This window comes from Anabrus simplex, chromosome 2, assembly GCF_040414725.1.
Source record: "Anabrus simplex isolate iqAnaSimp1 chromosome 2, ASM4041472v1, whole genome shotgun sequence".
In the NCBI taxonomy this organism is placed as follows: Eukaryota; Metazoa; Arthropoda; class Insecta; order Orthoptera; family Tettigoniidae; genus Anabrus; species Anabrus simplex.
The window spans coordinates 467710106-467727442 of NC_090266.1; the positions used below are offsets into that span (position 1 = coordinate 467710106).

The 17337-nt window shown below is 39.5% G+C and overlaps 1 protein-coding gene across 6 annotated transcripts in view; it reads right to left on the reverse strand.

The window, feature by feature from the left end:
• LOC136862890 (spermatogenesis associated 6-like protein) overlaps positions 1-17337 on the reverse strand; it is a 220983-nt gene that overhangs the window by 78194 nt on the left and 125452 nt on the right. For 4 of the 6 annotated variants that reach the window (XM_067139169.2, XM_067139167.2, XM_067139168.2 and 1 more), the window contains one exon: positions 15260-15342. The exons of 1 other annotated variant lie outside the window; for it this stretch is intronic. In XM_067139169.2, the coding sequence (XP_066995270.2) occupies positions 15260-15342 (83 nt within the window). The remainder of the gene's footprint in view (positions 1-15259; positions 15343-17337) is intronic. One more of the 6 variants, XM_067139166.2, reaches the window with a different exon arrangement.

Sequence of the window (17337 nt, forward strand, 5' to 3'; positions counted from 1 at the left end):
CCATCCGGCAATTTAATAAAATCATTTTGAAGTTATTGAAGCCCTTAAGGCATATAGTTAATCATCTTGGGACTTGTACAGTTTGTTACAGTATTTTACTGGTGATAAGGGAGTTAGGAGTAACTTAGGATTGTTTCTTTTTAGTGTTATGTCAGAATATTCCTTATGCATGGTAACATAATTTAGCTGTGAACAAGAATCATGAAGAGGAAAGTTTGTCATTCTCAGACATCGGGAAGGATAGAAAGGTTAAATCAGTGTTAAGTTTGTATGATGCACGCGCATGGTTTATCTACATGTTTTCACAACGATTTGAGGTCTGTTGAGGAGACTGATACCACGTTGTAAGTAATGTCAAAATTTCTGACTGAGTTTCACACTACCAAACACTAGACTCAAACCTGGGTCTTGCGGGCATGATGCTGCGCCATAAGTGAGTAGCGCTGTGTTTCTGTGAGTAAATAGTACTTGATGGTACTTTGATTAAATGAATTAGACCCAAGAAGCGGTCCGATAATTGAGCCTGATATTTAGAAAGAGAATTGATTCCTTGCTTGTTGCAAGAAGGTGTGTAGGAGCACAAATGTTCGTCATGGTAAGATGGAAGAGAGAATCCTTGTCTGGTATCAAGGGAAGAAGGTGGTGGAGACTAGGTCAGGACAGGAGTTTGTTTTACAATTTCTTTTGCTTGTCTGGGAGCTCTCCTCCTCCCACTTGGTAGGTCGTTGACAAAGGTACTTCACCCCAGGGGGGTGACCGACCATCTTTAAAGTCGCATGTAGTATTTTGTTCTTTTCCTTTCCAGATGAAATATTTATTTATGTGACAGAGGTGTTCTCCATCTGTCAATATCTGTGTGTACATAATGGGTGATATTCTTGTGTATTTGATTTTTTGTTTGGTCGTTAAATTGTCTGGTAACCGTCATGATTATCCAGGGGTCGTGAGTTCAACAATCATCCATCTTAGCAGGAACCGCGGCCACAAGTAAATTCTGTGTCCTTTTGGTTGGGTTTTAACTTTGTTTTATTTTCATGTTATGTTGTAAATATGTCCCATATGCAAGGGAATTTCAGTGTTAAATTTATTTTCTGCAAAACGTTACTACTCCGAACACTATAATTCATGTTTTAGGTCCAATGGTGTTGTACACTGAGGACCGGTTCGCTTAACTCACATCTGCAAGTGACTAATCTCATGTTTTAATCCGTATTGAAATCTGTTGATTTACAACAACAAAGTTTTATTATGATCCACCTGTTCAATACATTATAATGTTGTCACATTTAAAATATCTTCATTAGTTAAAAAGTTATATGTGGGACATGTTTCACTCCCTTACAGAGCATCATCAGCCAAATCTGAATCTCAAAGAATGGTTATGTTCGCAAAAAATGACTTAAAAACTATTAGACCATTTTTCACAAACTTAAAACTTACTCTATTAGAATATCATAAAATACAGAATCTCTGGAGATATCCCTTAATTACACGTGCTTAATAGGAAAGATATTATTATCATTATTATCATCCTCTTCATCGTTACCATGTTACTGGTTTCTAAATGCAGGCGCCTCGGAATGCCCGCGTCGTTGCTGAGACGATCGGTCTAAAACTGAATTAGATAACCTATATCGTGGGTGAAGCTGTCTGTAACGTAGTGCAAGAGTGAGGTTCCCTCCGATAATATCTGAAGTATTTCTCATTGGAGCGCTTGTAGGATGAACGATCAGAAATACATGTGGAGTTATGCTGGAACAGCAATGCTGATATCAATTTGGTCCCAGAGATCATAAATGAGACATGGCAGACACGTTAGAAGAACGGTTAGAATGCGCTCTCAGAACACTGGCAAATATCACCGAAACAGGAGGAAAAGAGAATCAAAAGAAGACATCCAGAAAGCGGTGTCGTCAGAAACTGTTTTAAAGAAATAAAAAGGTCTCTAGATGACAAGATCGGAATTGGTGATAAAGCACAAAATGAGGTTAGGGAAAAGAAAATAGATATTGCGCTCCAAGGAAGGGACAGCTGCCTCATGGTACAAGTGGCGCCATCTGCTGGCACAAGGGATAATGATACGGGAAGCAGCATGCGCACAATGAAATCTGTTGACCAACCGATCGAAGCACGTGAAGATGACAACAGCAACCATCAACTAGCACCGCCTGATGACACCATACACGAGGAGGTGGGCAGCAGACTGCGCCTAGTGACATCTACTAGCCGACCAGCTGAAGTACATGAAGACAGCGACAACAACCAGCGATTACTGACATCTGTTGGCCAAGCAGCTGGAATAAAACAAAAAGTATATACAAACAAAGAAGAAAACGGCTGGCACATTGGACTGGTAACACTATTGACTCAAAACACGAAGATGCGGACAGAAACCAGAGCAGGACGACACCTACAGACCGACCAGCTGAAGTATGTGTAGATATTGGCAGTAACCAACGACCACCGACATCTGCAGGCCAACTGGACGAAACACAACAGACCAAAGACTCCATTGACAGACGGAGCCTAGAGGCACATGATGGCCGAACACCCAAGACAGACGCAAACACAAAAATGGAAAAACAAATCACGGAAAAAGTAAACCACCAGATACAAATTATGATAGAAAACCTCTCAAACAAAATCAGAAAGTTTATTAAAGAAAGATGAAATTAAAAACGCAATGCAGCAGGATACAGAACCCTTCCAACGGCCCACGACAATAGAGTTAGAAGTTACCACGCAACTCGAAGGGAGCAGCATTGGGAGAGACTAGGACAACGAGGGCTTTACCATAAAACAGGGGAGAAGGCGCAGAGAACGACAGTCTCTAGAAGGAAACGCAGAGACAAATAGAACCGGCAACAACCCCATAACCGGAAACCCCACGGAAGCAGAAGACCAACACAATATGAAGACAGACGAACACCAAAGGCAAACAAATCAAAGAGACCGACAACCCAGAAACTTGTAAGTCGCCAGCAGAACACCCACCCCCCTCTCTAAAATAGGAAGAGGAGAAAAGACAAGCAGACTAAAGCCTGCAGTGAAACTATACTGGCTTTTTCTGGGTCGCCTGGATGAGAGGACCACACCCGAAGACATCACGGAACACCTAAAAGAGAAAGGCATCAAGGAAGTAAAAGAATGCGTGGAATTAAATACCAGAGGAAGAAACAAATGCTTCAAACTTGCATTCGACAAACGCATCAAACATGAAGTTGAGAGGGAGGAATTATGGCCTAAAGGAGTAATCTTCCGACCGTATCAATTTCGCAATTGACTAAAATCAAAGAAGAGTGATGTCAAAATCATGTTATGGAACGTGGAAGGACTAAAATCTCTTCTAAATATTTTACTAGATGACATAATAACCAGTAATGACATTCTGATTTTCTGCGAAACCCTTTTACAAGAACCTTGGAACATACATGGTTTCCACGCCGCACATGCCCTGGCCAAAGCCGGGCCGAAAGGAAGACCATCAGGTGGAGTCTCATGCTACTACAATCCAGCACTAGGACAAGCAATTCACATAGAGACATGAGAAAACACCGTAATAGTACAATTAAAAAATCTTCAAATCGTAGGAATCTATATAAGACCCCAGTGTTCAGCAGACGAAGTGATAGAAATCGTAAAGACTGCACTGAACGAAACTGACCCAGAGATTCCAGTCCTACTGGCAGGAGATCTAAACTGCCGAATAGACAGACCGAACAACAAATCAGGGGCACTATTTGAACTACTGGAAGAGAAAGGCTTCATCCTCAGCAACGAAGAACAGGATAAAACATACATCTCCCACAACGGCGGAAACGACCTAAAGCTCAAAACCATAACTACCACCATAGAGTCAACAGGCACACCTATAAGGAAACATCTCCAGTAAGAGCAGAATTTCAGATAATATCGACGGAGAGAACCACACAAAATGAGCAGCAATGGACGCCAAGAAAAATAGTTCCCGGTCTACTAGTTCAGAACATAAACGTGGAAGAAATACGGAACACAATAGAAAGGAGCAACATTGATCTTGCACTGAGGAACCTAACTGAATCCCTGATGCAGTCTGCATCCTCAAAACCAACAAAGAGGAAAAGCATACCCTGGTTCGACAGTGAATGCTACACAGCACAGAACCTGGTCCTGGAAAAACTGAATGACCTAAACAAGATAGACACGAACGACGACACTCTAAGGCTCAACTATGTACAAGTACACGCGAGAACGAGATATACCTCGCTCCCAAAGGCTAAGAAACAACAGTATACCCAGGCCAAAGAAGAAGAATTAATACGAGAAGCAAGAGCAAAACCCTACAAAGACCTAGAGCCATGGAGAACCAAGATGACCCCAAGGATCTCAATAACAATATGGGAAAACCACTTCGCAAATATACTTCAGAAGAAGAAAAAGCAATACCATGCCAAAGGAAGTACCCCGCTAACGGAAGAAGAAAGAATAACAGAAGACGAAGTTTGGCAAGCAACTGAAAAGAGCAAACCTCGAAAGGCAGCTGGTCCAGACAATATCTCGAACGAGGTGATGAAAGGATCAATGATATATGCCATTAACTCTTTCCCGCGGATTGCGTAGTAAAGCGTACTGGAGTTGCACATTGTCTCCCGCGGGTTGCGTAGTAAAGCGTACTCGACTTTCAAACAGACTTCCTCTGCCATCTGTCTGCTAAACATATAACTTTTTGGAACCAGCGAATTCTCTACGCTTCCTAGATACTACTGGCATGCACGGAATCCTAAAATAAAGTGTTCTTTTATACGTTTTCTTAGATAGAACGGACAGCTGACTGAATGTAAACACACTGCAGCAACATGGCTGCTCATAACCACTTGAATGCGGAGGATATTTGTTACAAATTAGGTCAATATGTTGACAAATGCAATGGTAGTGAGTTTGAAGTTGTAGATATGATAATAAAAATAGTATGGGAAGCATTTGGGACAGGATATGAATCTGAGAGAAATCGAAATACGGCACAGGACAGGAAATGTTCATTCAGGTACCGTCTAGTTTTAAAATATTAGGCCTCCTTGTAAAATACATAATTGTCAGTTTTAATCATTCAGTTAATTATCTTTCGGACTATGAGCCTCTACTTGATTACATAATAGCCTATTCCAACTAATGTCAGTTTATTTTCCAATCCCATTCATTCAAAAATTGCTTATAGTTTGTATGTCCGAGAGGAAGCACGATTTGTTATCTAAATATCTTCATCCGACTGATCCCGAAAATGAAACAAATTGGGAGATTCACGGTGAATTCCTGCGTTCTCTTCATTACCAAGAAAATAAGAGCACCATCATGTCCAGCAATTTAGACTGACTTCAAGAACAAGCAATTTAACATTATGCACCATATTGGATGCTTCCTGATGTACCATTCCGAACAGTGTGGGGGGGGGGGTCTTGCGTGTAATTAGGTGATCTCATTGTATCATTTTAGAATAACTATTGTGTATTTTCCATTGTTAAAAAATTTGAAATTGATATCTTAAGTGGTTTTTACAGAAAAAAATATTTAGTGAAGGTACTCCACAACAATACCTGACAAGCAAATTATTACTATAGGTTTCACCCGACAGTGAGTCAAAGATATTCCGTGGGAAAGGGTTAAGATATGGACAGCCCTATACAACAAGTGCCTAGAAATCATGGATTCCGAGCTCGATAGCCGCAGTCACTTAAGTGCGGCCGGTATCCAGTGTTCGGGATATAGTAGGTTCGAACCCCACTGTCGGCAGCCCTGAAGATGGTTTTCCGTGGTTTCCCATTTTCACACTAGGCAAATGCTGGGGCTGTACCTTAATTAAGGCCACGGCCGCTTCCTTCCCACTCCTAGCTCTTTCCTGTCCCATCGTCGCCATAAGACCTATCTGTGTCGGTGCGACGTAAAGCAAAAAAAGATACCCCTGCAGAATGGAGAAAATCGATGGTCAAGGTGATCTACAAAGGGAAAGGACCACAGAACACTCCAGAATCCTACAGAGGGATAGCTCTGGAATATGCACCATTCAAGATAATGAACAACATCTTACTTAAAAAGATCCATGACAACATAACGGCAGTTATACCTCGGGAACAGTACAGCTTTACTCCCGGAAGATCAACTATACAAGCAGTGGGACACGTACTCCAATTCATAAGCGAAGCCCTGGCTAAACCCAAAGGCCATGCATATGCAGCACACGTTGATTACAAACAAGCTTTTAACGGGGTAAACAGGGATAGAATACTGGAAAAACTAAAGCCTGTATTAGACAAAGAAAGTCAGATCTGCAAGTTCATAGCAAGCATCCTCCGAGAAAATACAATCAGAATCCACGATGGCCTAATCCAATCCAAAGGAATCCAGCAAACAAACTGAGTACTCCAGGGAGATCCTATAAGCCCCATTATGTTTAACGTACTTAACCATGATGTGATACAAAGGATACAAACAGAAGAAGTGAGGATGTGGTTGTATGCTGATGACATGATTCTGCTCTCAGAAAGAAGAGAATCCCTGCAAGAAGCCAGAAACAAATTGGAAGAGTGGTCCCAAGAAAATGACCTAGTTATAAATAGGGAAAAGACAAAAATAATGAAATTCAGAAAAGGAGGAAATCTGGCGAACTTTGATAGATTCACTTGCGGGGAAGAAGTACTAGAAATAGTCAAAAGCTACAAGTACCTAGGACTCACACTGCAAGTGACAGGACATGCCTTTTCCAAGCACATTGAAGACAGAGCTGTAAGAGCAATAGGCGACTTTCAAGATAAAGAAACTGAATCTACTATCTGTCACAACAGCCCTGAGACTATTCGACATAAAGATTGCTCCCATTGCCTCATACGGCATACAGCTTATATGCAACCACCTCACATACTCAAATCTGAAGCGATTAGAGGGAATTAAAACAACCTACCTAAAAAGAATGCTCTGTGTCTCAAAATACACACAAAACAGAATAACGTATATCCTGGCAGACACAACCTTCTTTATAGAAGACCTGATGAAAGCTCATAATCTGATACCAACACCACAAAGCACCAGATTCCTAGAAGACAGGCGACAGAAAGCGAGGGACATCAATCCCGGACTCCTCACCATCCCAACGATGACAAGCAACGAATGGAAAAAGGCCAACTACCAACTGTGCCATTTATATACGAGAGTGGCAGCCCACAGACTACATCACCGAATATGTTCAACCAAGGGATATCACAGCCCCACCGACAGATGTCAGTGCACCATATGTGGAGAACCATGCAACACGTATCATATCATTGAGTGCAAAGACAGGACATTGACTCTGTCACACTATGCAAATGATGCTAATTTCATTTAATTAATTAATACCTTGTACACAATGTGTTTAATAAATTATATATAAAAAATAGGAAAGATACATTAAAATTGTGGAAGAATGAGTTCTAAAATATTTAAAACAAGTAGCATGTCTAAAATTTTAGAAAGACGTGAAAATCAATCTTAAGAGCTAAATTTGAAGTGTCTAGGAAAAGGTGCAGTATCCAACTCATGAGAAAAAGGATATAAAATCAGCAATTCTTGGGTGCCTATCATACATAGATTATGAGACAAGAGACCTCAGCATAAACACACAGGATTAACCTCTAATTACGTAGGTGGTTTGAAAAGTTCTCGGAATGTACTAGAATTAAGTATCTTACCTCAGTGGAACTGCTTTTATTTTTCATCATAGTCTGCCTGTCGACTAATGCATTTGGTCCAGCGATGTTCCAATGCCTTGATCCCATCTCGAAAATGAGATTCCTCCAGGCCTGCAAAATACCTCTCCAATTCGGCTGTCAGTTTTTCCCTTGTAGAAAATCTCCGTCCACCGAGGAAAATTTTCAGCTTGGGGAATAGATGAAAGTCTGATGGTGCCAAATCAGGTGAATAAGGTGGATGTGGCAACAATTCGTAGCCCAGTTCATGAAGTTTTGCCATGGCAATAACACTTGTGTGCGACGGAGCGTTGTCCTGATGAAAGATGACCTTTTTCCTTGCCAAACCAGGCCTTGTTTTGCGTATCTTTTCCTGTAGTTGGTTTGGAGGTTTGCATAGTATTGCCCCGTAATTGTTTGGCCAGTAGGAAGATAATCTATCAGCAGAATGCCTTTTGCATCCCAGAAAACTGAGGCCATGACCTTTCCGGCCGAACGCACTGCCTTTGCTTTCTTTGACGGTGGTGAATCAGCATGTTTCCACTGCTTTGACTGCTGTTTTGTCCCTGGGGTATAGTAGTGGACCCAAATTTCATCTCCAGTCACAAACCGATGCAAAAAATCTTGTTGGTTGCACTGAAAACGGGCCAGACTTTGTTCGGACATTTCCAATCTGGTGCATTTATTGTCCAATGTCAAGAGCCGCGGCACCCATCTTGCGGATAATTTTTTCATACCCAATTCTTCGGTTAAAATATAATATACCCATTCAGAAGACATCCCTACAGCTTCAGCAATCTCCCGCACTTTCAGTCGACGATCCTCCATGACCATTTTATGCACTTTTGTGATAAATTCTGGGGTCGTAACACTTTTTGGCCGTCCACTACGCGGATCATCTTCCAAGCTCTCCCGACCAAATTTAAACTCGCTGGTCCACTTGGCATCAGTTGAAAATGAAGGAGCAGAGTCCCCCAGTGTGTTCTGAAAGTTGGCATGAATTTCCTTTGCTTTCATACCTTTCTTTACAAAGTATTTAATCACTGCTCGAATCTCAGTTTTTTCCATTGTCACAAATCACTACGCGGGAACAACAACAAAGAGTCGTCACTACCACACTCCTGCAGCTAGAGCACTGACGCGCCACGTGTTCACTCACAAAGGATGTGTGATTATTGCGCGGGAACCTCGTTGCTCTAGCACTGACATCTAGCGGTGATTCCGAGAACTTTTCAAACCGTCCTCATACATAACAGCGCGGGCAAGTTCCACTACCTGGCTGACACATACGTTCCAGAATTCTCACAACACAGTCAGGGGGCTTACGTCAGCCAGCGAGGGTAGAATATATATATTTAAGACCAAGGTAAGGAACCACTCTCGTAGTGTGACTGCTGCCCGGGAGACTGATTACCTCGGATCGAGTAGGCATATTTCAGTAACCTTGAGAAATGCAATGTATTCAAAACGTCGGCAAACTGTACAGAATGTACAGAAAACAACAACACGATTCAACCCAGAAAAAGAACTCAATAACTGGAGCAGGAAGCTTACCGTGAGTAAGAAAAGACAATGGTAATGGAAATGAGTAGAGCGTTCACTCATTGAAACCTCACACTTCACCCTTAGCATTTGAATTTGTTTAGCTGGTCACATACCTCTCCACTTGTATTTATTTCTCTGGAAACATATGGCTATACTACTATATATTCATAAGGCTAAAACAATTAACTTTTCAAAACCCTTACTAGAATAAATGACTTGACATGCTTACACAAACACTGAATTCTCAGAACTTACAAATGTCCCTGGTGTGCATTCACTTGTCAAATTACTGGGAACTTCATAAAATCAGCATGGGTAGGCTTCTAGGTTACCCTGTCAGAATAACCATTTTCTCTAATGAACTGGAGCCTTCTTCAACTTAAGATTCACTGAATATTTCTCAAGCACCCTGATACTCACTTCCCAAATCAAGTTCCGAAAGACAATCAATCATCTTCACTTGAGTTCAAATACTTCAAGTGCTTATGTCAGTACTGCTCAGTCAACTTGATTTGCTTGAGGCCATTTTGCGCCTTCCAACTGTAAACATATCGCTCCATATACTTTTTGCAGATTACCTGCCCATATTACACATAGAATTATATTCAGAAGGCCATGACTATTCTCAAAGTCTACATATTGCCTAAGAATCGCTTTTTACTCAAATTTGTCCATTAAAACATAATTATAACATTAAAACATAAAACATTTTCAGGGATTTTTCGATGTAGTGAACTAAGTATCTCTAGGCCTAGGATGGAGAAAGTTAAATCTGACTGCAAACGAATAGGGGTAGAAAATCTCCAGGACGAGGAAATTAGACAGAAGTACATGGATATGATTAGTGAGAAATTCCGAACAGTGGACAGTAAGCAGGTTAAGGATACAGAATGAGAATGGGTGGCATACAAGGATGCTGTAGTGGAAACAGGAAGGGAATGCCTAGGAACAACTGTGTGTAAAGATGGGATAAAGCAAAGATCTTGGTGGAACGATGAAGTGAGAGCAGCTTGTAAACGTAAAAAGAAGGTTTTTCAGAAATGGCTCCAAACAAGGGCTGATGCAGACAGGGAATTGTACGTAGATGAAAGAAACAGAGCGAAACAAATAGCTGTTGAATCCCAAAAGAAGTCGAGAGAAGATTTTGGTAATAACCTGGAAGGGCTAAATCAAGCAGCAGGCGTCAATGCGACATGTTTCTACATTATTCACTGCTTGTAATTTCTAAATGCCACTGCTACCATATAATGACTTACAGCTATCAGAACTTTGTAACAACAACTTTTATCACCATATTCAACTTTTAACTTTTAGCGTCAACCCACAATATTTTTACGGCATATGTACACTGTTTATGGACCTTTTGATATGTTGTGCAATTTGTGTTATTGGCTGACAATGACCTTGACCATAAGTCGAAACTAGTACCAAATAAATGTTTCATTTGTAATGTAAACCACATTGCAAAAATTTTGTATTGAAAAGGTGGAACTGTTAAACTAAAACTTTTAATTTTCTATGCAAGTTAGAAGTAACAAGCATGAAAGTAACGAGAATGGTTTCTGGTACAAACAGGTGGGAACAAAGTAGGAGGGTACTTGGAATGAGGAGATAAAGGCTAAGTTAGGAATGAACTCGATGGATAAAGCTGTACGCATAAACCGGCTTCGGTGAGGCAAATGGTGGAGGATAGGTTACCTAGGAGAATAATAGACTGTTATGGAGGGTAAGAGAAGTAGGGGGAGACTAAGATGACGATGGTTAGACTCAGTTTCTAATGATTTAAACATAAGAGTTATAGAAGTAAATGAGGCCACAGCACTAGTTGCAAATAGAGGATTGTGGCGACATTTAGTAAATTCACAGAGGCTTGCAGACTGAGTGCTGACTATAATGATGATGTATGTATGTAAAACATATTTTTCTTGGAACAAACATTATGTTGGAACATTGCTGACATATGACCACAACAGAAAATCGCGATGTCGGAACATTTCCAACATACAAGCTTAACCCTAGAAGTGGTAACTGTTGAATATTTGACACTTTGGTCCCTGCTCTAGTGGCACTGTCTAATATTCATCATGTTCGTATTTCTTTATGTAATTTCCTCAATTCTTCAACAAATATAACAGTCTACTTTTCTCTCTCTCTCTCTCTTTTTTTTTTAAATACCGTATAATCTCGAATACCACCCGCCACCGAATAAGACCCGCACCCTTATTTTGAAAGAACAAAATGTAAAAAAAAAAAAGTGATGTCAAAATTATTTATGATTCCATGCCGTCAAAATCCACGAACACAGCAGCTGAACTTCCGAGCGCTGAATACGACCAGTTGGCATCAGTGTGTGATTATCAGCCGCCATCCATTCTGTATAGAGCTGTTTCAAGGCTGCTTTAAACGGACGGTTTACACAGACATCCAGCGGCTGTAGCATAGACATCATCCCGCCCGGAATAACTGCTAGGTCGGTTTTCCCATCCTTGATATGTTTCTTCACAGCGTCTGTTGTATGGCCGCTGTAACTGTCGAGAACAAGCAAGCTCTTTTGTCCCAACAAGGCACCAGGGCGAGGTTGCCAGACACACTTTACCCAGTCTTCCATAAGTGAACTGTCCATCCAGCCGGAGTTCTGAGATCTGACGATAACACCAGCGGGTAGTTTTTTAGGAAGCGTCTTTCGCTTGAGAACAATGTACGGCGGCAATTCGGTCCCGTCGGCGAGATAACACAACATTACCGTACACCGGTGTTTTTCATTACCACCTGTTCTAATGGTAACACTTTTCGCACCCTTAACATTCACAGTCCTGTCCACTGGCATTTCAAAGTTCTACGATCACCCCTACATGTTAATAGTACATTTTTCTTCTTTCTCCAATCGCGAATACACGACTCGTCAATATCGTATTTCCTACCGGCGGCCAATAATTTCGGCTTCCCGAACTACCGGTACTTTCAGTTTCTCACTAGCAGTAAAAGATGGCAAACGCTTTGTGGAATTCATGTTAATACTCTGAGAACGTGTGTGAGACTGACGCCAAGCGCGGAAGTAGCATATACTGAGAGCGGAGAGAACAGTTGCCAAGCCGCGCTAGCGGTGATGCCCGATTTACGCACATTCGGAAAGATAAATTTCCCAAAATTTTAAAAAAGACCCACACCCAATTTTGGAAGCGATATTTTAGATAAAAAAACAGTGCGGGTGGTACTCAAGATTATACGGTAACTGATAGGCTCATTAGTCTGCCGAAACTAACTTTTAGTACATAAATTTATAAACTACCTGAAGAGCCTAACAGTCATAAATTACCTGAGTCAAAATTGAAAAGAGATAGGTTGAGATATTTTAAACAACCACGTCTACTTTTTGTTGTTCTCGATGTCCACAGCAGCCGAGAGTTCAGTGTCATTCATAGTGACCTCTTTGGGTGCAATTTCATGGAACTAAATGAGTGCAGTTTCTCAATCATCTGTTTGAGCACCATTGCTGGTAGTGTTTGTAACCAAACCTTCACAGGCTCTGCCTTGCTATTCTATTTCATTTTATTTCCTAGTTTTCCATTCGGTGTGAGTTATTTACTTCTGTATATACACAATTATTCGATTGATTATTTGCAGTTTTAGTACTCTGTGTGTCTAGATAATATGGCATCTTCATTTCGGAAAATTAGTGATGGAGTAGTGCGAAATTTGTTTGAAGATAAAAGTGACCAATCTGACTTTGATTCTACTGAGAATGAACTAACCAATTCAGAGTTGGATCAGGAACGTTTTACAGCTATTTCTTTGCATCAAATATCGGAAATAAAGTGATGACGAGAGGATGAAGGTGTAGAAAGCGACATGGTAAATCAAAGTAATGCTTGCATGCCATTACATTTTCCCTAACATTTTCAAGAATATACCTCTGAGAGTATTGAAACTTTTATCAGTGCATTGTTGACAATCTGTATATCTCGGTTTGTCGGTGACATGTTTCATTTTTGTGTACATATGATGAAAAACTGTATTATTATATTCAATTTATGAGTTACACTTTCTGAACAAACTGTATATTTTTCTAGTCAAAGCATTTATGCAATTTTGTAGATTTATTTCACACCTTGTGGATATTTTGTATTTTATTTAAACAAGTAAAAGCTGCCACATACGGCTGCCACCACAAGATTTAACACTGGCAGTTCTAGGGATAAAGGGTTAAGGAAGAGAAAATTTAATGTGTGAAAAACGTAAGCTATTTTGGAAGTGTTTTCTCCAGTAATGGGAATGTTAATCTACTAGAAGAAAATAGAGAGTCCAAAGGATCCAACTTCTTCTACCAACTGCAGAATCTAGTCCGGGACAAGGCAGTTCCTTTAAGAGCAAAATGGGCAAAATTCAAATCATACCTTCTGCCAATCATGACATACAGTTTGGCGAGCTGTGTATTACCCATAGATCCACAAGACCTTAGTAAATTACAAGCATGTAAAATGAAGTTTCAAAGATCAACTATGCAGAAGATGAGAAGGGATAAAATCAAGGATAATTATATCAGAAGGGATATGCAGGTGAACTCAAATCTCACAACCGTTAGTATGAGACACACAACAATGCACCATGCACCACATGCCGCAACGAGAGGCAAGTCTCATATAACCTATGCCATTTGACTAACATGTTCTCTCTCTCTCTCTCCCCCCCCCCCCCTTCTATTCATTAATTTTATCTAATTTTATCTATTATTTATTCAGGTTAACTTCATGGACACCGCAATGAATTGCGAATTTATACCAGCCACAAATTAAGAATGTGTCAGTTTTAACCATACCTTCATGTGCTGTCCTGACAATGTCCAACAGCATTTCAGCACGTTTTTAACAAGCACTACAGGAACATTTCATTTTATTTATATTGGTCAATGTGGAAACACCATCTAGCAGTTCTGCGTCAGCTGGTGGTTATTTACAGTGGCATTCAGTGGCTTGCATACCGCTAACACCACTCAAGTAGATTTGTTGATTGATGATCTGACTACAGAATCAACATTTACCAGTTCCCATTTTGCAACTGAAATTGCAATGATTAGCAGTGATGGAACTAACAGTTCTATGAATATCAATACAAGAAAGAGTCTGGATAACGAGCATACTCCAGATGCTAAGAATTTAGAGCCTAATTAATTTTTCAGATTTTACACTTCGTTCATCCCAGATTTTAATGTTAATTGTGTGTTTGTACATTAGTTTTCATGTCAATTGTGTGTTTTTACATTTGTTTAGTTATTAGATGTATTACATTAAGGCTGAAGATAGCCAGCTAAGGCCGTAACTAGTCCCTAGTTTAGTAATGTAATTCAATTACATTGCATAATATAGTATTGAAAAAGGTGGACCATACGACATTAATTTAATAATTATTATTGTGAACAGAGGAAAGACTGAGAGCTGCATGACTGAAATGGTATAGCATGTAAAACAAATGCACGAAATGCGGATTCTCACAAGGAGGTACTTCGAGAGGATGGTGACTGGAAAGAGACCAGTCGGACATCCCAGGAGAAGGTGGCTGGACCAAATTACAGATCTAATACAGAAACAGATGGAGTCAAATCTTTATCCTTGTTGCTGTTGTTCCTGCTGTAAATAATGACAAAAAATAGTTTTATCTCGATACAGAAAAGTTTATCAACTTACACTTACAGCACTTTCTACACAAAGTCTTCAATTGTTGAGATGACAACGGGAAGGTTTGAATTTCAAACAAGTACTATATTAGTGTCATCCCTTCATCTATGTATCAGAGCAAGGAGACAAAGTTTGTTAAGGAGACAAAGTTTGTTAATGTTGCAAATGATAATCACTATGTATTGTCTCTACTTACAATGCTACTTTGGATAACCCAAAGCTTGCTTTGTTGAACAATAACCAGTAAAACAGACATACAATCAAGAAGAGAATCTAATTCTTTCATGGGCAAGTATGGAAATGAAAGAGAGAAGAAGCCATTCTTAAAAAGTAACAAATTTATTTTACCTGGACGATCAGGTATACCTGGCAAGTCATTCAGTACACCTTCAGGAACTGGGCTGGTAGGCAGTAGGGGTGTACCTGTAGGGCTAAGAAAGTTATGCAAAATGAATTATAATCTGGAATAAATTTAGACAACTAGCTACAAAAGTATCTATTAAAAAAAAAAAGTAAAAGTCAGCTATATATACTGGGTAAACAGAATGTGAATTGTCGGTGCACATGGTTGGTCCAGTCCAGCAGCAATGTCAGCCAAGGCCATGGTCGACAAGCTACGAATCGCGAGGTTTGCAGCAACTGTGAGTGCATTTTCAGTCTGAGCTAAACAGCTGCTGAAAATGTGTGTATATAATAGAGTGCTAAGAAACCTATGGCTGAAAATAGACTTAAGTATTCTATTGCACAAGTATTAACGATTCATAAGTGTGCAGAATCAGCTCATGCTGTCAGGAGATTCCACAAAAAATTACTAGATGCCCAAGTTCCAAGTTGTACCGCAATTCACAAATTATTTTTTAAATTCAGGAAACCCAAAGTGCTCAAGATAAAATTACAATATACTGCACCCGCTCACTTCCTGAGTCCCAGACTAGCATTTATCTCAGGGGTGATCAGTTCGAAAACGATAAAATAAAATAAAAAATTTATATAAAGAAAATCAAATTATATATCGGCGCATCAAATGAACACAGGGATGAACGGGGCATGCAAATTAAGGTTATGGGGGACGACTCATTCATGGATACAAATTTTCGACTCCACAATAGGACTGGGAAGTGACAACTTAAATTCCAGGGGCATATTGGACTAACTACAATAAAAAGGTATGGAAACTGTTTCCTATTGAAATTGCAATGAGGAGCAATTTATTCACTTATTTTGCAAACTACACATGATAACAATTATTACATTGGGACACTTCCATCCTGAAAAATAAATGACATACTACTTGGATTTACCTCACTACTCTGGTAGTGTAAAACATCTGGTGAATTCGCCCCAATTTGGTTACTGGGGATCGAATTCACATCCGTATGAGTGGACGTTTCACCGCTGGAGATCTTCGTTCGGAGACGAAGGCATGACAGTAACCTTTTACTGTCATCTCCTCGTTCCGTTTGGACATGAGACACTTCCGGTATGTACAATCTGGTGAGCCGGACACCCACCGTAGAAATGTTATCGCCTCGAAAAAACGGGAATTTATAGTACGGACAAACTCTAGCCTATTATTTCCAGATTCACAAACATGCCAGGTAGAGTTCATTAACTCAAAGCCTATTTCAATATTTACACTTGTCAATACGACAAGACGTACAGAAAGGTTCATTACTATGCTCTGACAATGAAGACATGTGCCGTCCGTGGGTTATCTTCGTATCTACCGCCAACAATCTCCCCCGTGAAAACCCAACATCTGGTTCTGAGCAGTTCGACAAATGACGACTGTCCCTATCATATCCTCCTATGATTATTAAATAATATCATTATCATTCTTTATCTGATCATTATCATATTCTGTGATTACCATAAATTATTTATTATTATCATTAATTTCAATTATAATCCTATATTTGATTATTATCAGTTGTCATCCGGGATGATTATATGCCAACCCTTGCCGACGTTTCAAACGAAGGGTCGTTCTTCCTCGTAATTTATCCGCACAATTTAATGATCAGTTTCCTAATAAAATATTATTATTATTATTATTATTATTATTATTATTATTATTATTATTATTATTATTATTATTATTATATTTTTAACAATGAATCATCGCCCATAATATCTTAATTTCCTTTCATCATAATTATTATTCTCAAACTACTATTGCAAGTTCTTCATCTTCTGCTTCTTCAACTTTTCATTATTATTATTATTATTATTATTATTATTATTATTATTATTATTATTATTATTATTATTAGTGGAGATTATCATTTTCGTATCACTTATTCATCATGGATTTAATATCTTACTTTGATCTCACCATAATTATTCTCAAATTAATCGAATAAATTCTTCCTATTATTATTCCTCTTCATATTATTATTATTATAGTATCCTAATTTCACGTTTAC